Source organism: Felis catus, chromosome D3 (assembly GCF_018350175.1).
Source record: "Felis catus isolate Fca126 chromosome D3, F.catus_Fca126_mat1.0, whole genome shotgun sequence".
Lineage (NCBI taxonomy): Eukaryota > Metazoa > Chordata > Mammalia > Carnivora > Felidae > Felis > Felis catus.
In genome coordinates, this window is record NC_058379.1 from 15,874,155 (window position 1) to 15,895,482 (window position 21,328).

At 45.4% G+C, this 21,328-nt stretch overlaps 1 protein-coding gene and 1 long non-coding RNA gene across 3 annotated transcripts in view; one reads left to right on the plus strand and one right to left on the minus strand.

Moving 5' to 3' along the window:
* The window catches only part of CCDC60 (coiled-coil domain containing 60), a 162,733-nt gene extending 150,220 nt beyond the window's left edge, over window positions 1-12,513 (plus strand). For both annotated transcript variants that reach the window (XM_045041117.1, XM_003994742.6), the window contains 6 exons: window positions 2,730-2,801; window positions 5,347-5,409; window positions 6,039-6,161; window positions 8,049-8,180; window positions 10,195-10,384; window positions 12,106-12,513. In XM_045041117.1, coding sequence (XP_044897052.1) covers window positions 2,730-2,801; window positions 5,347-5,409; window positions 6,039-6,161; window positions 8,049-8,180; window positions 10,195-10,384; window positions 12,106-12,207 — 682 coding nt within the window. In that variant the 3' untranslated portion in view covers window positions 12,208-12,513. The remainder of the gene's footprint in view (window positions 1-2,729; window positions 2,802-5,346; window positions 5,410-6,038; window positions 6,162-8,048; window positions 8,181-10,194; window positions 10,385-12,105) is intronic.
* The window catches only part of LOC123381098, a 263,344-nt gene that overhangs the window by 154,710 nt on the left and 87,306 nt on the right, over window positions 1-21,328 (minus strand). The window lies entirely within an intron of this gene.

Here is a 21,328-nt window from a genome sequence, read left to right on the forward strand (position 1 = left end):
AGGCAGCACATGTGCAAACATGGTGAGGAGGGACCATGGCGCCTTCAAGGACTGAAGTGCGGCCAGAATGGGATGGAGAGAGGCATCAGTCTGTCTGGGGACCTCAGAGGCCACTTCCAGGATTCTGGTTTCCACCCTAAGAGACTGGCGAGACTGGCTCGTGGCGCTGCACTTGAAGCTGAAGTGTCCTCCTCCTGGCGGGAAGCCTTATCCACGGGACTTCCGACCTGGAAAAGCCTCAGAGAGCAGGCAAGCTAGAGCCGGAGTTCCCTTCCCAAGTACAGATCCTTCTGAGTAAGCAAATGACTTCCTGAAAATAAATGACACACTGGAAGAGGTTCTTCATCGCTTTCAGCCTACTGGGATGCCGGCTATGACTTATTGGTTATTGTTATTACCATAATTACAGTTCACTGAGCACTTTCACATGCATCACACCCGCCACTGCTTGCTAAAGACGAATTTGTCTGCTGCTGCCTCAACTGGCATCGGGGCTCAGAGGGTGGCACTCGGGAGGCATCCAGAGACAATGCCAGCCCTTCAGGCCCTGGCCGCTGTTACTGATTTATCAGCGTTGGAGACAGACGCTAATGATGAAGCATCAGCTCCCCGGGTCTCTCTCCTTTGTAAGAACTCATGGCATGAACACTGGCATTGGAGGCAGACTGACATGCATCTGAAACCCAGAACAGGTCAACGTAGCCTTTCTCTAAACCTCAGTTTTCTCGTCTATAGGGTGAGACTGTGTGGCCTCGAAGCGTTGGCCTTGGAACCAAGGAGGCTAGGGTCAATCTCCATCCCCATGATTTAATTGCTGTGTGATGTCGAGCAAGTTGCTTCACCTCTCTGAGCCTGATTCCAATTCTGTAAAGTGAGACTCATTAACAACCTACCTCAAAGAGATGTAGTGAGAACTACATAGCCTTATCTTTGTAAAATATTATACTTGTGGAAATCATGTCTATTTCAATGAGAATTAGCTGAAATAATGCATTTAACATATTAATATTAGCACCTGCCTAGCACATCGTAAGCATTCAATACATGAATGACCGCCGTGATGGTGTTGGTGGTACTTTTGTTTCACACGTGGCGTCCCACAGAATCTTCGCAGCATGTTGCTGAGGCGGGTGTATTGACAGCTACCCATTACCAACGCCCCACCACACGGATGGAGAAGAAGGGCGATGACTGACATGCATAAGGTCCTCAAAAGACATAGCCACGCGAGAACACAAAACTCACCGCGTGGCCTCTGTGTTCACTTCAGTGATACAATAACCATGGTTACAAGAGCGAGAACCTGTTGAGATGTCCCATCTTCAACTCCTCTGGGAGAAAAATCTCCCTAATCTCTCCCTGAGGCAGCAGATATCGGAGGCTTTCTTTAGAGCTGTAGAGAGACAGTTAAGAGAAGCTGCACATTTTCTTTTGTCCTCCTCGCTTTAGAATCTGGATTCCTTTTTCAATTTAGGCCCCACATCTGTTCCCAGCAGGGATGACAGAGAATTCTGGGGTTTTTAAGAACCCCTAAAAGCCAACTGGATCAGCCCCCAGCCTCAAAGCCAGACTGCCCTCTGGCCGTCTTAGTCCTGTTTAGGCTGCTGTAACAAAAATGCCACAGAAAGGGTGGCTTACAAACAATAGGTATTTATTCCTCACAGCTCTGGAGGCTGGGAAGTCCAAGATCAAGGTTCCGGCCCAGTCGGTGTCTGGCAAGGGCCTTCCCCATAGATGGCAGTCCTTGCCACAGATGGCCGTCTTCTCATTGTAACCTCGCATGGGGGAAGGGAGGGGTTTCTTTTGTAAGGGTTTGTAAGAAACCCTGGGGTTTCTTTTGTAAGGGTGCTAATTCCAATCATGAGGGCTCTGACTTCAGGAGCTAATCATCTCACAAATGCCCCCACCTCCTAATACCCTCACCTTGGGGGTTAAGATTTCAACAGATGAGTTCAGGGGGATGCAAACATTCAGACCATAACATCACCTAGGAAGATGACCTTTTCTTAAAACTCTGCTAGCAGTATTTCCTTTAAAAAAAATTTTTTTTAATGTTTATTTAGTTTTGAGAGACAGACAGAAGGGAGTGGGGGAGGGGCAGAGAGAGAGGGAGCCACAGAATCCGAAGCAGGCTCCAGACCCTGAGCTGTCAGCACAGAGCCTGAAGTGGGGCTCGAACCCACAAACCACGAGATTATGACCTGAGCTGAAGTCAGATGCCCAACCAACTTAGCCACCCAGGCCCCCCTAGCAGTATTTTCTAAGTGTCTCTGGGGATCAGAATCAGCTGGATCCTTGTTAAAAATACAAATTTTTAGTCTTCATCTCAGAACCACTGAATCGGAATCTCCAGAGGAAACTTTATTTTTTAACAAGCACTCCAAGTGAACACTATTTCACAGTATGTTGAGAAATTCTAAGGTTTCAAAATGTGCTCTCTGCACACCAGTATCAGAAGTGTGTGTGTGTGTGTGTGTGTGTGTGTGTGTGTGTGTGTGTGTGTGGTTTTTAAATGCAACTTCTGGGGCCTCGCTCCAGGCCTAACATACCCAAATCTCTGGGAGTATGGCTCTGTATTAGCAGCAATCTCTCCAGGTCTCCAGGTGATTCCTATGCCCCATAAAGTCTAAGGATCCCTGCTCTCGAAAGAGAATCCTCCCACAGATACTGACTGCCTCCAGGGCACCGTATGTTGAAGGCCTTATTAAGAGACTCATCTTGCTTTGCAGTATCTTGTCAATGCTCAAACAAACCAAGAGCGATTCTGCCTATAAAGACGTGCAGACCACCCGCAAATCAAGGTAGGAGACACCCCACAGTTATAGGGACCATTGCGGAGATGCCCCTTACCAGACTATAGAAGGTGGGGCAGGGAGGAGGGACTTTTTCCTTCTTCATTAGAAATAAGCTTCTTAATTCCTGCGGGCGGGGGGGGGGGGGGTATCCAGGTGTCTCTCCCCACATCCCAAAGTGAATATCATAAAGTTAAACATCTTCCTGTAGTAGAGGGATATGAAGCAAGGAGGATGTGTTACAGGACTGCCCTTTCCCTCTTTACTTGAGCAACTTGTAATGAGGGAAGGGAGGTCTGCCCCCATTTCATTTATTCATCTGAAGTATACTCATCAATCCCCGTGTGTGCCAGAAACCGTGCTAGGTTTGGAGGGATTCAACAGTCTGCTATCATAAATCTCACTATCTGGACTGAAGCCGTAACTTTCTCGTGTGCCACGGACCCTCTGGCAGTCTGAGGACTCCTTTCAGAAAAATGCCTTTAAGTCCATGCTGTAAATAACAAAAGTTTACAAAGAAATCTGTAGTAATACAGATTATGACATTACAACCAAGTGTGGGATATAGTAATCTATGAGCTTCTTTAGCAGTGAGTTATATAATAAGACTTAGCACATCTAATAACTACTATAATTTTAGATTAGTGCTGAGTATAAATGATCTTTCAAAATATCTGCCACAATTGTGACACAAGGTGCAAATACATGCGATTTCCATTCCTGCTAAAGGCTAGTTGAAATAAAGATGTGACCTTTTTTCCATCTGCATTCATGGGCTCCTTGAATCCTGCCTTTGGTTAAGAATCACTGGTCTAATGGGAGAGCCATGCCTTTATTAAATAATCCCACAGAGTTAGCCATATAATCATGACTATGGAATGTGTTCTGAAGGACAAGCAAAGAGGATTGGGTGAATGTTGAGCACCAGGGGCCCAAAACTGAGTTTGACATTTAAGCTGAGACCTGAAGAAAAGAAGACTTAGCTAGCCTATGGCTGGGATAGATGGGAATCGTGTTCCAAGAAAAATGAATAGCATGTACAAAGAGCCTGAGAAAGAAGGAAGCATAGAGGCATTGAGCAGAAATCAGTATGGCTGAAACTCAAGGAGGGCCAAGGAAAAGGGAGATAGAGACAGGCAAAGGGTCCTTTGTTATTTACTTCTGTTCGCTTGTTTATCACAGTGAATGCCACTACTTCCCTCACCTCCCACGTCCCCCGAGTCACACTATCAGCCCTAGAAGAGAGCCACCTTCCAGACCATCAGGAGGAAGGTCAAAGCCAACCCACTCTCCCAAAGAATACATCTGCAGGGGTTGGAGCTGCTGGTTGGAATCCAAACACAAGGGTTTCTGGGTACTATTCCTGGGGCCTGCATCCCAGTAAGGTGGGATAAGGGCTCAATCCATCACCTACCAGGGCTAAGACCTCTAGATCCAGTCCCCTGAGCCTCTGGGGAAAAGCAGCAAAGGTCAGGACCTTTCCTGCGGAGAGGGGTTTGGGAAGTGGCAGGCCTACCTAAAGTTCTAGGCACTACAGGGCCAGAAGGGAAGGGTCAGCAGCACATCACAGGGATAAGAAAAACAGGGTTATTCTCTAGAACCACACAGATAAGGCAATCAAGTAAGTCTTCCAAGCATTTTGTAGAAACAAAGGGAGACAGGGCAAGAGAGAAGGTGAGAAACACTGATGCTGAAGGACCAGACCACTAAAGTAGGACACAAGAGAAGGTGCAGGGGAGGGACAGGCATGCACAATGGAGCTTCACCCTTCTAGAAACTCTGACCAGGCAAAGTCACAGGAGGGAGTAGCCACTCAAGGAATTAAATCAGCCCATACCTGGGAAGTGTTCAGTGTCATGAGAGCTGACTGATCACAGATGAGGACACTGATGATCCCGAGCTGAGTTGCTTGCCCACAGACTGGGAGCTGGTGGTGCCAGGGATGGGCTCTGGAGCCAGCTCTGTCTGCCTCCAAAATCAAGTGAAGCAAGTGTTCAGCTCAGAGTCCAGTTTAGAGAAGACAATACTTGAATGAAGAAGCAGTCTGGGTTTGGGAAAATAGACATCATGACTAGGAAGACTTGACTATCCCTTCCCCAAATCTGCACTCAGCCCCAGCTTACATGCCAATTGGTGTAGAGAGAAAAACGGAAGGGCCCCAAGTGAACTTGTCCTCCAGAAGGAAAGATCAATTTTGTACAGATGAAACTGGGATCCAGAAAATATGTCATCCTGACAATATGCAGAGACAGAAGGTCAAAGTCAGACTACAAGACTCAGAGCAGGTAGAACTTGCTGTAGACCATGAAACAGGGTTGGATTTGAGAAAGTGGAGAAGAAACAAGAAGGACCCTCCAGGCAGAGGACATGGGTAGAAGCAAGGGCCAATATACACTGAGAACAATATACACTGAGTTCTATGACTGGTCCTTTGATTAGAGCCACTTCCCTTACCCGAATTCTGGAGGCTAGCAGGTGTCATAGGAGCCCCGAAGACACCCTTTCTGTGAAAAGCAGGCTCCAGGCAACTTGAAACCATCCCTTTGTGTTTCAGTGAAAGATCTAGCAGTACAAGTGGAGAAAGCCACACTCTGCTCATCCAGAAGAAGTCTAAAAGGTAAGCCAGACGGGCAGCGGAACCAACTGGCCAAAGGGACTATGGTAATCACATCCTCTATCTTCCCAGGGGTATGGAAACAACCCAATGCAGACCAGACTCCCCAAAGTCATACACATTGCTTAAAGACAAGGGTTGCCCAGGGAAAGGGACTCATGGCCAAGGTGCCAACGCAGACAACGGCAAAAAATTCCTCTGTGCCAGGCACTGGGTGAAGCATTCTATATTCACCATCATGCTTATTCCTCAAAACCAATCCTATGAGGCAGGAGTGTTATCCCATTCTACAGAGGAGCAAACTGAAACCTGGCCAGGTGAGATGTCTTGCCCGAGGCCACACAGCTAAGTAGTGGTACTGGAGTTTGAACTGGAGTCTCCCAGCTCCAAATTCCATTTTCATCTCACTGTCCTTAACATTCACTGGGCTCAGGTGACCGGATGTCTCCCTGTGGACTTATTTAATAAAGCCTGAACCACCAGCTCGATATTGGGAAGATCTGTCCTTCCTATATCCAGGGGAATGCTGAGAGAAGCATTCCACTGCAGAACACCTTGGGGCCCAGAGAGTGCCACATCATGGGTCTGATCTTGCACCCTGTCCCCTAAGCCCTTCTTATCTGTGTCTACAGCCGTACCAACCGGGACATTATCCAGTGCAAGAGTGGCATGTGCAACACCATGAGGGCAAAGTTTTACAGCGTGGCCCAGGAAGCCGGCTTCTGTCTTCAGGACAAGATGGAAATCCTCATGAAGTAAGGGCACACATATATCCCTTCATCCAAAGGACATTCATCTAGTACCCACCATATGCCCACTGATGCCAGGTGCTGGGGCTTAGCAGGGAGTAAGAACATATTTCCTGCCCTCAGGGAGCTTACAGTCTCCTGGAAAATATGGGCGGAAACAAATAACTAAATTTATAAATATATAGGTACAAATTATAATCATTGCTATACAGGAAGAGACAGGGTACTATGAGAGAGAGAAACCATGAGGAACTAATTTAGGTCGGGTAATTCAGGAGGACTTCTCTAAGGAGGTGACTTCAGGCTGAGCCTTGACAGATGAGGAGGAGCTGATGATGTACACCAGCAGCAGGCTAAGTACATACAAAGCCCCAAGTCAGGAAGGGACATGGAAAATTTGCAGAGGAGAGAGAAGTGGGGAGTGAGAACTGCATTATGCACAGCCATGAATGCCACACTTAAGACTTGGAACTTGATTTTAAGAGCACCGGTGGGCTACTGGAAGCCTCTCTTTCCTATGCTGACAACCCAGTAACTGTCTCCCTTCCCAGCCTACCCCTTGACTGCGGTGACCATTCACCCCCAATGAACTCATCCATTCGATGAAAGTTGCACGGTCACCCTGTGCTCTATCACCCTTTCAGTATGGAGGCGTTAGGGTTCAGGGCCACCGTTTCAGAGATGACTTGTCTCCGCCTTCTGGGAGCCCCCAGGCTAGTGAAGAATCCAGACAAGTAACCAGACAATGACCAGACAGGCTGATGACAGCCAACATGAGAGTGAGCAGGGGGCTAAAGGAACACAGGGGAAGGATGTCTTGCCTAGCTTGAGGCAGCAATCGGAAATGTCTTCCTGGAGGAAACAACATCTTCTGTTTCATAAAAATTGGTGAGATTTCCAGAGCACCTGATATGTACCCACAAGCTTTGTATTCATCACTGAGTCCTTACAACAATCCTAGGAAATAGGTGCTGTTATTAGACCCATTTTATGGATGAGAAAAGTGGGCTCAGAAATGTCTTGTCAAGACAAGGTCACCCAGTGGCTAAGTAGTAAAGACGGAATTTGAACCCACAGAGTCACACGCAAAGTGAGAAGGAGGGACAGGAGCTCCAGGGAAAAGCAACAGCAAAGTCTCAAAGGCCAGAAGGGGCACAGGGGACCAGGAACTGCCATTAGTCAGGTGTGGCTGGGGTTCAGGTTGCTTTCAAGGTAACCAGAGAGACAGAGGCCAGATCATAAAAGGTCTTGCTAGCCCAGCTACAGAGGTGGAACTTTATCTCAGAACTTTGTTCATGAGCTAAAGCATAAAATGCTGAGCTGGAAAATGCTGTAGAGACTGAATAATCCAGAGCCTTAGAGGGCAAGTTACTCAGGGAACCTTATTCCAAGTAAAACGAAAAGCCATTGAAAGTCATATATAGGTGAATGCACTGGTTATAGTTACAATGCAAAGTCTCCTTAGAGAGCTAGGGCATATGCCCAAAACAGTAAGAGGAGTGGGGAAGAGAGGAACCAACCTGAGTTAAACACCTACTGTGCATCTGGCACTAAGCTCCGCACTTCGCACACATTGTATCACTTAATCCTCACCTCTGAGAGCTATGACCATTATTATCTTCCATTTTACGGATTAGAAAGCTGTGTAAATACAATATAAAGTAGGGAGAGAATGATAAAAGGTGACTGGGTTTCGCAAGAAAAGAGCGTTTCAGGACCTTGGAGAGAGCTGTGTCATCTTGTGGCCTGAGCCACGTTGTAAACTGAAGAGTGAGAGAGGGCTGAGGACTTCATAGAGAAAAAGGTGTTTAAGTCAGATCTCAAAGGGCAACTGGGATGGATAAAGAAGAAGGGGGTCTGATCTTCCTCTTTTTCATACATCCTGTGATGCAGGCGCCAAGAAGAGAGAGGTCTCCAGAAGTTCCATTCTTTTGTCTTTGTCTCCGATTTTAAAAAGGATATAGCAAAAATGAGGCATCAAGTCTCCATGATAAAAGGAGATGCAGAAGAAATTGCAGACCACTGGTAAAGATCCCCAGAGTCAGATAAGATGGTCTTTGACAGGGGGAAGAGGGAAGGGGAAAGGGGCTGTTGTTGGAAAATCACATTTGATCAAGACAATTCTTGGCCATAGACAGGCTGTCAGGCAAGAACCCCTCAGTTCCTGAACCACAGACAATCCAACAACTGTATTCTCCATATGTATTTTCGGTCTGGATCAGACTATCAAATATGGACTAATTTGCCAGCCTCTTGGAAAATGCAGATGAGGCAAACCACATGAAAATTCCTACAGATTGTGAGGTTTATGGGGCAATCCCTACATTCTCCAAATAAGTTGACCCTTTAAGGATATAAAACCAGGAAGGCATATCCTAGAAACACTGTGCCCCAGCATGGGGTTATAATATAAATACAAGAAAAAACAACATGGACTGAGCAGTTACTGGGTGGCAGACACTAACCTAAGAAATTTTCCTGCCTTATTTATTTTATTCCCCACAAAAATCCTGAAAGTTACATATTAATACCCACTTTGTAAACAAGGAAACCTAAAGATTTAAACCCCTGTCTGACCCCAGTCTCTATGCTCATCTAAGATACAGAATTAGAGTCTGCCATGCACCCCATCATGGCAGGGTGAGTAAATCAAGATCTCAGAGTAAGATGAGAAAGTTTAAGCATGTACCCAGGATCCTTTCCATGATTTTAATAATGTAGAATGGGAGCTTACAAGGAGACACAAATAAATATATGAATCTATACCACAAAATATAAAATACAAAGCAATACAAGTAGCCCAAAGTACATGGTAAATGATCAGTTTCTTCTTCAAATTTCTCTACAATTGATTCATCTATATGGGGAGGGGGGGACTTTTTTTCTTTTTAAAAAAAATTTTTAATGTTTATTTATTTTTGAGAGAGAGAGAAAGCAGAGTGTAAAGAGGGGCAGGGAGAGGCAGAGAGAGGGAGACACAGGCTCCAGGCTCTGAGCTGTCAGCACAGAGCCTGACACGGGGCTGGAACTCATGAACTGTGAGTTCATGACCTGAGCTGAAGCTGGACGCTTAACCGACTGAGCCACCCAGGCGCCCCACCTTTTTTTTTTTTTTTTTTTTAACGTTTTATTTATTTTTGAGACAGAGAGAGACAGAGCATGAACGGGGGAGGGGCAGAGAGAGAGGGAGACACAGAATCGGAAGCAGGCTCCAGGCTCTGAGCTGTCAGCACAGAGCCCGACGCGGGGCTCAAACTCACGGACTGCGAGATCGTGACCTGAGCTGAAGTCAGCCGCTTAACCGACTGAGCCACCCAGGCGCCCCCCCCACCTTTTTTTTTTTTAAAGAGATGCTGTCTCCTGCCTTAAACCCTGGTCACACCTGAACCACCTCCAGGTAGGAATCTACCTTGTTCCCACCATCTCAAGAATGGATTACCAAACTACCCTCAGACTGCTGCAGCATTCAGAAATGTTTTCTAAACCCGCTGAAACACACAAAGCTGTGGTCCAAGCTTACTCACTATCAGAGACATAGAAAATACACACACACTTCCCCTTCCTCCTCTCCCTCCTCCTCCCTTTTCCCCCTCCCCCTCCTCCTCTTCCATCTTGTGTTTAAGAGCCCCTTGCATCCTGGCAGGTATCCCACAGATATGCCCATGTCCTCCTGGCCTGATTAGCCCTCAAAAGAGAAGCATCCAAAATCTCAGTGCCCCTTCCTTCCTTCTAGCTTTTCACATTGTCTGCTTGATAGAAAAATCATAAATGCTTTAAAGCATGCCCTTAATTTGTTTTTTTAATGAGATGCAAATCATGCTCCAGCTTTTACTACCCCTAAAAAAATAAAAAGACTTGCCTGATCTGTGGGCTGTTTACATTTCGGATGGAGGCAAGCCTCCCAGGTGAAGACGTGCTGCTCTGGAGATATTACATGAGTGGTAGAAACAGAAAGTGGGGGTGGAAGCTCTAAGATACTCAGACCCACCCCCCAGCAGGTTCCTAACTGGCTCTCTCTTCTTGGGATTGGGAATTGAAGGTACTTTGATCTGCTGTCCAAACTCCCCAAAGATCTGAAGAATTTCCGCCCTGCCAAAAAGATCCTGGCGAAACTACAGAAGTTTGGGGAAAACCTAGACCTCAGGATCAGGCCCCATGTCCTCCTGAAAGTGCTACAAGACCTGAGAATCTGGGAACTGTGCTCTCCGGACATCGCTGTGGCTATTGAGGTAACTACTGTGTCCTTTCCCGTCCTCACTGTGCCTCCAGTGTCCTCATTCAGTCATCTCTCAACATCCAGGCACCATTTAAGTGCTGCACACACAATTAAAAAGACATAAGGTCTCTGCCTTCACGGAGCTCATCATCTAACAGGCGAGGGATTATCACATGACCTTGGTGGTTTCAAATCCAGGGGACATTATAGTCTATGTAAATGGTGCCCCCTGGGGAAACTTGGAGGCTTTGGAGACACATCAGTAAATGGACACATGAATAAAGGAACTGGCGATCTTAAGAAGAAGCACTCTAAATCTGGCCCGTGAAACAGCAGCATAGACCTCACCTGTGTGCTTATTAGAAATCTGGAATCATGGGCTTTAAACCAATGCAGAACCTACATGTAAATGAGATCCCAGGTGATTTGTATGCACAATAAAGTTTAAGGAGCACTGATTTAAGGTAAATGTACAGCGGACCTATCTTAACTAGGATGAGTGGGGAAGGTGACTTTTAAGCTGAAACAGAACTTGACTTGTGTGAGGGACTCCTAGGCAGTCAATAGGTTGGGGAGGAAGCAAGCAAGGAGGTGCAAGGATATAAGGGGACAGCTCAGTCTGTGCAGACTTTTGAAAGTCAAGTTAAGGATTTAAGTCTTCATCTTGAGGCTGCAGGGAAGCCACTGAATGGTTTTTAATGATAGTTTATCATCACTACCCACTCTAGACATTCCTAGGGCATCAAAAGCTATCAGCAAATAGGAGGAGAGGGAGGGATTCCATCCTAAGGTATTAATAGAGATTAACAGAGTGACTTCCTTAATTTCACCCCATGGCATATGTACATTTTCACAGGGCTTTCAATGTCTCAAGATAAAGATGGGACTCTAGTGGTGGAAGTCTCAGTCCTCTGGGTGTTTTCATGCCAGACTGGCGCTCCCACAGGCTGACCTGGGTGATTATATGTGGGTGCAAGGTGAGGAGTCCAGGGATGGGGGATAACCCTGTGGACAAATCCCTAGGTCCAGACTCTACTCCCCACATCTTGTGAAGCTCCTTCAGGAAGGACTGGTAGGCCAGTCCAAAACTAACTCGAGGGTAACTCTCCACTCCCCACTTGCCAATTATGGGGTCCACTTTCCACCTGCCAGCTATGGGGGTATAGAAGAGGCAATCTCTGAGTGGGTAAGATAAAGGGGGTATGGATGCTCCCCCATTCTCTGAGGTGAGTTCACCACCCTGGCTAGTAAAATTTAGCACGTTCGTCTCCCAGTGAGAACATCACAGAATGTGGGGGTCTCTTAATCCTAGAGCCTATATGAAATTCTACATTTTGTATCTTAAACCTTTCCTGGAAGCAAGTTATCATCAGTTCTCAAAGAAGGCTACAAACCAAAAAAAGTATAAGGACAAATGACTTTTTAAAAAGATATTAAAGTAAGACAGAAAGAAAAATGCAGACAGCTGGGTTTTCCTGCTCTCCCCAAATCTCTCTGGGTCAACAGTGAGAAAAAGGGGCTTAGTCTGATGAACCAGGAAGCTGGAAAGGTGTTCTTTTCTTGAGAGAACAACCCCCATCACGATGCTCCAGGCATTATGAGTATGTGCATGGTTAAAGGTATCCTGGAGCCACCAACCTCAATCACACATATTCTAGGATCTTGGAGGTGGGGCAGGAAAGGGAGTCTAGCTTTCAGACCAAATCTCAGGTTGCCACTGTGTTTTCCCCACAGTTTGTACGTGAACACATCATCCATATGTCTCAAGAGGATTATATCAACTGGCTGCAGAACCGGATCAATATCCCCATCCGATCCCACAGTCTCCGGACATAGACTGGGCCTGGGTCAACCAGCTGTCCCAGTGGAGGAGGACTAGACTACACAGTATCCTTGCTTCCTATCTGGATTCTTCCTTCCTATCTACTCTCATGGATACCCACTAGAATATATGAGACTGACTTCCGGCAACATTCTAGAGGGAGATACTCCCAGGTGGAAACTCCTCTGAACCTCACACCCCGCCTCAAACTCCCAGTGTCTGTTCCTCATTGGTCCAGTCTGACTCTACCCACTCCCTCTCCAAATTCCTTTACCTTACTCCTCTTCCTCAAATTCTGGCTAATAAAATGGAGCTGAATATTTGGTGTCTGGCTGGGAAAGAGTTGGAACTGTGGAATTTGGGTGTGATATTCAGATCCTAATAATGACCACAGTTACCATTTATTGAGCTTTCATTATGCAATAGGCCCCCAGTGTTGGGTGAAATTTTATTGCCTGATAATATCATTTATGTTTTTTAATGTTTATTTATTTTTGAGAGAGAGAGCGAGAGGGAACGCTCCAAAGTGGGGGAGAGGTGGAAAGAGAAAGGGAGACACAGAATCCAAAGCAGACTCTGGGCTCTGAGCTGACAGCAGCGAGCCTGATGCAGGGCTTGAGCTCACGGACCATGAGATCATGACCTGAGCTGAAGTCGGATGCTCAACCGAGCCACCCAGGTGCCTCTGCCTGATAATATCATTTAAATTCTCACAATAACTTGGTTAAGTAGGGAATGGTGATGTTGTCCCCATTTACCACCATTGGAGCTACAGCGTATTTCTCAACATTAAGTATAGGCAACAGATGGATAGTGGGGTAGGTGGGCAGATGAATGGATGGGTGGATGGATGGGAGGATGGATGGATGGATGGATAGGGCATTCATTCCCCAACAAGGCAAATGGTGTGCAAGAAAATCTCCACCTTAATAGTCCTCATATATTTCTGGTGCTCTTGCTTGCATAAGGAAGCTCACTTCCTGTCATCTCAAATTGTGTAGGGACTCATCACCATTTTACCTCTTTTCTCACTTTAGTCTTATGCTTACCTATATTCTCACTAAGTTATAGAACCTGTAGTCATGTTAACTCTCACTGATGGCCCAGCTGATTAATGATTAAACAACTGGACTTGATTTGCTCTTATTCCCAGATTGGCAGAGCACTCACATAGGCTGGCCCTCCACATCTCTTCATGATGATCTGGAAGGGAGGGAGGAGTGTGGAACCAGAACTATTTTTCAGTGTAAGCAACATCTTTTTTTTTCTGTTCACCTAGTCAATCATTTACTCATTCATTCAAAGAATGTTTACTGAGAGTCCAGTATGCATCAACCAAGTTCTAGGTTCTGAAGATACAGCAATGACCAAAGCAAACAAGGTGCCTTCTGTCTTGGATGTTACATGGAGACAGACAAGTCAAATGGGATCGGCAATGGGATTGCATAGCATCACACGTCTCTTCACACTGACATCCTTTGTTAACATGATACCTTGACAAGCCATGAGGTGCAAAGTTGAGACACTGCCTATAAGAAGTCCGCGAAGTTAAGAGATTCCAAACCTCTTTGTATTAAACAGGAATTTAGGTGAGGGGGAGGAGAGAATAAAGGAGAGGAACCAAGGGAGGAAAAAAGAGGAAGAAGGGAAGGGGGCTGAGTAACAGAGTGAGAAGGAAACTAGGGAGAAAACCAACCAGGGAAAAGTCCCCAAGGCGGGGCTGGCCAAGAACTACCAACCAAACCAACCCCCTCCACTGTATCACCTTGGATCTTCAGTCATTTCTATCACACACTCAAGTGCCATCTGTGAGTGATGTTTTGAGGAAATAGGAAGAAAGGCTATGTTCTACATCTGGGTCTACCTGGGGGTAAAGAAAGGGCTTGAGGGACTCAGAAATGAACACAGTAAAGAGTTTAGTAGGAGCAGAAAGTCAAAAACAGACTACTATTCCATAAGCTCTCTAGATTTACAGAAATCCTGTATGTACATTTGCCCCCCCACTAGACAGGGGATGGGACTCTGCCAAATTGATATATATCTCATACATCTCTCAAACGTCAGGTGACATTTAATTACGCTAGAGCATCAGCACAATGGTGCTCAATTAAAGCAAGTACAAGAACATCCCAGGGGACATAGGGCTGGGGGTGGTAGGAGGGAGTGGGTCTCAACTCATACTTGAGATGTCAGGAAAGGTTTTCTAGAGAAGGTGATTATACCTGTAAGATGAGTGGGATCCAGGTAGAGAAACGTAAGGAGGGAGGGAAGAATGTTCCAGGTACAGAGAAGAGCATGCACAGTGGCCTAGAAGCAAAAAGAAAATTGATGTCATTTGAGAAACTAAAATAACAAGGTCTGACTAAACTGTAAGATCAGGTTGACAGGGTAGGGAAATGGAGGAGGGAAACTGGAGGGAGGTAGAGACAAATTTGGAGATGCTTTCTAGGCCATGTTATGAGGTTAAGACCAACTTACTGGCAATAGGGAGCCACAGAAGGATTCTGAGCAGGGGAATAATCAAATTTGTATCCAGGAAAAAAGAAAAGGCTACCGTGTAAGTGCAAGGCAGAAAGCAGGGAGCTAAGATAAGGCTGTCACAGTGATTGCAGGGAGAGCAATGGCAGTGGGGAATGAAAGTCTCTTTAAAAGAATCAACAGAACCTGGTGTGGTGAGTGACAAGCAGGCAGAAGGCAGAGTGTCAGGAATCATGTCTGGCTTTCCAGCTTAGATCTCCGCGTGGAGGATGGTGCCTTTAATGTACCAGGAGGAAAGGAAGAAAAGAAAGTTCTGAATGTTCTGTTTTGAGCATATTGAGTGGGAATATCAAGTGGAAGGATCTGAAACTAAGGAGAGAGGATGCAGTGGAGATAGAAATATGACATCAACATCGCATGGGCCCTGATGGCTAAAGCAGGAAGTGGGAGGAGAGGTTAGGAGAGGAGAAGACACAGAAGGCCTTGAGGACAGACGGACAAGAGCATCAAGCAACCCACTCACAACCTAGCATTGACTGAGGGACTGCTTTGTTGCAGACACTGTGGAAAACACCTGACATGGATTATCTCATTTCATCTTCACGATTCTGCAAGGCCAGGCTCACCTGCTCTAGAGACGATGAAATCGAGCCTCCCAAAAGTGTCCTGCTGACTCTGAATTCCCTCCCGACCTCCACCGCTGCCCTCTCTGACCCCAGTCCTCACCGTATGAGACGAGGGGGGTCACAAAAGTTATCTTGCTTTTGGAATACCAAAGAAACAGCTCTACTGGCAGGACTTCCTGGCATCGTATTTATTTACACCTGCAGCGCATTCCACAGTGTGCAAATAAGAACACATACTCCAGTAATAGCTGAGCTGATGTTCACAGCGTCGCTCTTAGGTGGGCATTGTTCTAATCCACATTTTACAAGTAAGGATAGTAAAGATACCAAACCTTAAAGTCATCTGCCAACAATCACACAGCCGGTAAGTGGAGGAGCCAAGTCCCGAACATATCTGTTTTGGGCAGGGGAGATGCCGAAAATCACAAGACACTGGGCCCTCCTGCTGGCGGCTTTCTGAGCCTAGTTCTCAGAGCTGTAGCTCCATCTAGTGGTCGGTATCAACATTACGCTCCCATCACGCTAGTCAGCGGAACAGAACCCTCTGCCAAAAAGGAAGAAGGCAAGCATTAAGAGTAACAAGACCATTCTGCTTAGAAAAGGAGTATTTACTCAAACAACAAAGGCATTTGACAGCTAGGATAGACTGGGGACTAGGAGGAAAGAATACATCACCTCCCAGATCATAGGCTCAAAGAAGAGCCACAGGGAGAAATAAGTTTTGCTGTGAGTATCTTCATCAGAATCATAATTAAGCACCTACTATGCGTCAAGCCTCTGCCAGGTGACCAGGATCCACTGTCCTGCTGCTCTGACCAGGCCACCTGGATGGCTATCCTGAGAGTTTTAAAAACCATATGTGCCCTCACAGAAGCTTTTTCTGTAAAGGAGCAGAGAGTAAATATCTGTTGCATATTCTTTTTATATGTGTAGCCCTTTAAAAATATAAAAACAGGGGCGCCTGGGTGGCGCAGTCGGTTGAGCGTCCGACTTCAGCCAGGTCACGATCTCACGGTCCGGGAGTTCGAGCCTCGCGTCAGGCTCTGGGCTGATGGCTCAGAGCCTGGAGCCTGTTTCCGATTCTGTGTCTCCCTCTCTCTCTGCCCCTCCCCCGTTCATGCTCTGTCTCTCTCTGTCCCAAAAATAAATAAACGTTGAAAAAAAAATTAAAAAAAAAATATATATATAAACCATTCTTATACTGGAGGTCGTATAAAACAGACTACACCGAGATTTGGGCCAGGGGCTATAATTTACTGACCCCTGTTAAAGCGTAAACTGAAGGAAGAAAGGGAATTTTCTAGTTTTCCCTAAAACTTGAGACAGGGAGGGGCGCCTGGGTGGCTCAGTCGGTTAAGCGGCCGACTTCGGCTCAGGTCATGATCTCGCAGTCCGTAAGTTCGAGCCCCGCGTCGGGCTCTGTGCTAACAGCTCAGAGCCTGGAGCCTGTTTCAGATTCTGTGTCTCCCTGTCTCTCTGACCCTCCCCCGTTCATGCTCTGTCTCTCTCTGTCTCAAAAATAAATAAACGTTAAAAAAATTTTTTTTAAAATTAAAATTAAAAAAAACCTGAGACAGGGAGAACTGGTGAAAAGAATATGGTAAATATGTAGACAAAAGGTTTTTTTGCACTATTCACAATAGTTAGGGAATCTTACATTTCCTTTAGGAAATGGGGAAAGTGGGGGCACCTGGGTGGCTCAGTCAGGTAAGCATCCGACTTCAGCTCAGGTCATGATCTCACGGTTCGTGAGTTCGAGCCCCATGTCAGGCTTTGTGCTGACAGCTCAGAGCCTGGAGCCTGCTTCGGGTTCCGTGTCTCCCTCTCTCTCTGCCCCTCCCCTGCTCAGGCTCGCTCTCTTTCTTTCTCTCTCTCTCTCTCAAAAATAAATAAACATTATTTTTTAAAGGAAATGGGGAAAAGGAATGTATGCATGCGTTAAAAATTCTAACACCACAAAAGGACATATGCTAAACAGTACTTCTTTCCCCTTCAGACCTCAGACCCCACTACCATCTAGAAAGCAACCTCACCGTACCTAGTAGCTTGTGTATCTTCCAGAGTTACTCTGTGCATATACAATCCAAAAATAAATAAATTAAAATGTAGCACTTATTGTGTGCTTACTGTACTCCAGGTATAGTTCTAAGTGCCTTGCATGTTAATCTTAGTTATCCTGAGAGCAGATCTCAGTATCACTCTGATATTTACAGTAGAGGAAACTGGGGTGCAGAAAAGTTGAGGAACTTGCCCAAAGCTACATAATTTGGGTGAATATCCTTTTTAAATTTTTAACGCAAATAGTGAGCCTTATATACAAACTTTCGCATTCATTTATCTTGGTGGTGATCTCACTTCATTATCTTCCTACTTCATATGAAGGAGGAAAGTTTCCTACCATGGAGTTTCGTACCATGGAAACCAAGAGTTGCACTGTCATCACCATCCTGTCTTGACATTTTTCATGGATCCCAGATCAGAAAGGACCTGGACCAAAAGATATGACCAACTAGAAATCCTGGAATGAAAGCCTAAGCTAACTTTAAAACCACTCCCATGGGGCACCAGTTAAACATCCAACTCTTGATTTTGGTTCAGGTCATGATCTCGTTGCTTGTGAGTTTGAGACCTACATTGGGCTCATCATTGATAGTGCAGAGCCTGCTTGGGATTCTCTCTCTCCCTCTTGCTGCCCTTTCCTTGCTCACTCTGTCTCTCAAAATAAATAGACTTTAAACAAATAAAAAATAAAACCACTCCCATAACATTTCCCTCTTTATCCAAACCACTCATTTCAGTCCTTGAGTGTCACTCTGCATGGCTGAGGTTGAGGGTCCTCCCCTGTTTTGAGTCCCAGAGGTAGCCAGGGGAAGCCATATACAGATGAGGCAGAGTAAAAATTTAATAAAAGGGATAATCTTCTGACTGACTAGGCCAGACATTATATCATTAATTCCTATTCATTCACTGGTTGAATCCTTGTAATCACCCTAGGAGGTTGGCATTATTGTGTTTACTCTCATTTTACAGATGAAAAAAGTGGAGACTCAGCAAAGTAAAGTGGCTTGTCTAAGTCACATACTTTCAAGCAATGGATCCAGAGTTCAAATTCTCGTTGTCTTGAGATTTTGCAATTTTGTTTTCGCTATATTTCACTGCCTCTCTACTTATATAGAGGCTTTTGTGTTGGGATTCATATTGGTCATCTTTCCATGGGGGCAGAGCCACAGCTTTAGTGATAAGTTAAAAAAAAAAACATTTACATCTGTCAAAGGATGTTCATATCCATTAATACCCTATGATCTTCAAAGCAATCCTCTGAGATGTGCAAAGCAGGTCTTACTCACATTTCAAAGACAGGACATACCCAGTAACTTGAGACATGGACCTGGCTTTCTGATCCTCGAGTTTTCTTCACCTCACTAGCCTGGGAGACTGAGCACAGGAGCCACATTCGCTCACACTGTGGGGGACAGCGTCCTAACGTCCTTTCAGCTCTAGTGTCAAAATAGCTCCCCAAATTTCTGTTTGTTTATTTGCTTGTTTATTGTCTGTCTTCCCAGCTAGACTTAGGTCCATGAAGGCAAGGACTGAATCTGCTTTATTCATCAATATATCCCCAGCACCTTTCTTAGGACTCCTGGCATCAACTGGATGGATGGATGGTTGGGTGGATGAATGGACAGAAGGATGGTGAGATGGACGGATGGTTAGATGGGTGGATGGTTGAGTAGATAGATAGGTATATGGATGATTGGGTGGATGAATGAATGAATGAATGAATGATGGATGGATGGATGGATGGATGAGTAGATGGATGGTTGGGTGAATGGATGGATCGATAGATAGATAAATGGCTGGACGAATGAATGAATGTATGAATGATGGATGAATGGACGGATAGATGAGTAGATAAATGGGTAGATGGATGGCTGGGTGGAGAAGCAGATGGACGCATGGATGACTGTGAGAAAAGCCATCATCAGGGTCAGCTTCATGAAGGATCCTCAGATATTTACTGCCTTCTGGGAAATATGGATGTCCATGAGGTGGCAGATATGCCAAATCAAAACTACCCATCCTGACAAAGCTGGGGACTAATGGTATAAGAAATAAACCAGAAGCTTAGTGTACTAAAGCAAAACCAGCACAAACACATCTACTACCATGACTCACCATGTTAGGGAGAGTAGAGCCGAGGCATTCCATTTACCTCAGACTTTTAAAAGTGACAAAAAGATACTTTCAAAGCTTGGGACAAGATTACTATTGAACAGCAGAGGCTCTCCCATCACTTAACACCCTCCTTCCATCCTTTTCCCAGTCCATCTTCTGTGTTCCCATGAAAAGTCTTCCTCACTTGCCCTTTGGGACTATATCCATTACTATTAATGCTACCCAACAGCCAGCTCCCGGTCTTCTTTTGCTAAAGGGGTCCTAATTTTGTACAGGTGTCTACCCCTCCTCCCCATGTGAATCAGGGTAAACCCTGATCGGTCTAAATCTATACTGGTAATCTCATTCCCCATGCCAGGATTGATTTATAAATGATCATGTGACCCATGAGTTTTACCAATGAGTTGCAAAAGAAGGCTTCTGAAAAAGGTTTCTCTTTCTCCTGAACGACAGACACATGGGGAAAACAGTCTTTCCTCCCCCTGGATGTTATCACATAGGTCCAGAATTGTGCAGGCATCTTACTGCCAATAGAGGGCAGAGCCAAGAGAATTAGGTTAGTTTGGACTTTTGCAATGTGAGATGAGATGATACAGCCTCTCATTATTTCAATAGTTGAGTCTGGGTTTTCTGTTACTTACAACTAAAAACACTCAGTTATGAGAACTAGGCGAATTAGCATTATCATTCTTCTCGCTTAACCAACATCTGCTCTTTTAGTGGCAATTTGAATGACAATGCCCTTCTTCACAAATTTCAGAGAAAGTCTTTGACTCTTTTAAGCAATGTGCCCTCGTGCCAGGGAGAATCCAGATTTGTTATTTGGGGCTCCACAAAAAGGCAACAGATCTTCCAAATAGAGAAATTAACAATGCCAAAACCTTTTCTGAAGATTTAAACTCGTAGCAAGAATGTGAAATTCTTCTCACCAAGAATTGGAGGCTGGAGGACATGATACTGTATAAGGTGCTTTATGAGGCTCCTTCTTTCCCAAAGTCCCACAAATCTAGGAACAGAGGTGAAAAAGAAACACTGGAAATTGGGGCAAATTTTCAATTTCACACTGATTTGAAGAAGGTGTTCATGGGAACAGGTATGTGAAGGTAGGGAATGGTTCACACTGATTGAAGAACAAGTCCTGGAGACGACAACCGGAAGAAAGGAGTTAAGGGGAGGGAAAGCAAAAATTTGGTGGGTGGGAGGTGGGAAGAGGCAGCTCACTGATGTTCATGGAGCATTTGAACCAGGTGAGATCTCGTCATCTACTTGAGCTCAAGCACCCACCTGTGGCAGGCCACATGTGAGATGCCAGAGTTATAAAAATAGAGACATCTAGACCCTATCCCCCAGAATTAGATGCAGAAGGCTTAAATGCAGAAGGGTTAAATGATGGCCCTACAGCATGCTGGTTAAGAGAGAAGATCCTGGTGTCAGATGAAGAAAGTTCAGATCTGAACTGTGCTCTCACTAGCTGCATGACCTCAGGAGATATCTTCACTTCTACACACGTCATCTGTAAAATGGCTATACCACCAAGGGATCAGTAAGACAACACATATAAAGCCTCCAGCTCTTAGTAAGAACTCAATACACATTAGCTATGACAACGATGATAGTGGTGACCGAGAAAGTGGTGCAGATGGAGCACACAGAAGCTGCCTCCCCAGTCAGGCAAGTCAAGGAAGGTGTATCAGTCACTGTCTTTAGACATAAGCGATAAAATCTGATTCTGGCTAGTTTAACCCTGAATTGCTGCCTCCAAGAACTTATGTTCGGATTGCCAAAACCTAGCTCACATGATCGCATCTGAGCTGCCAGAAAGGCTGAGAAAGCAAGTATGGACTTTTCATCTTTT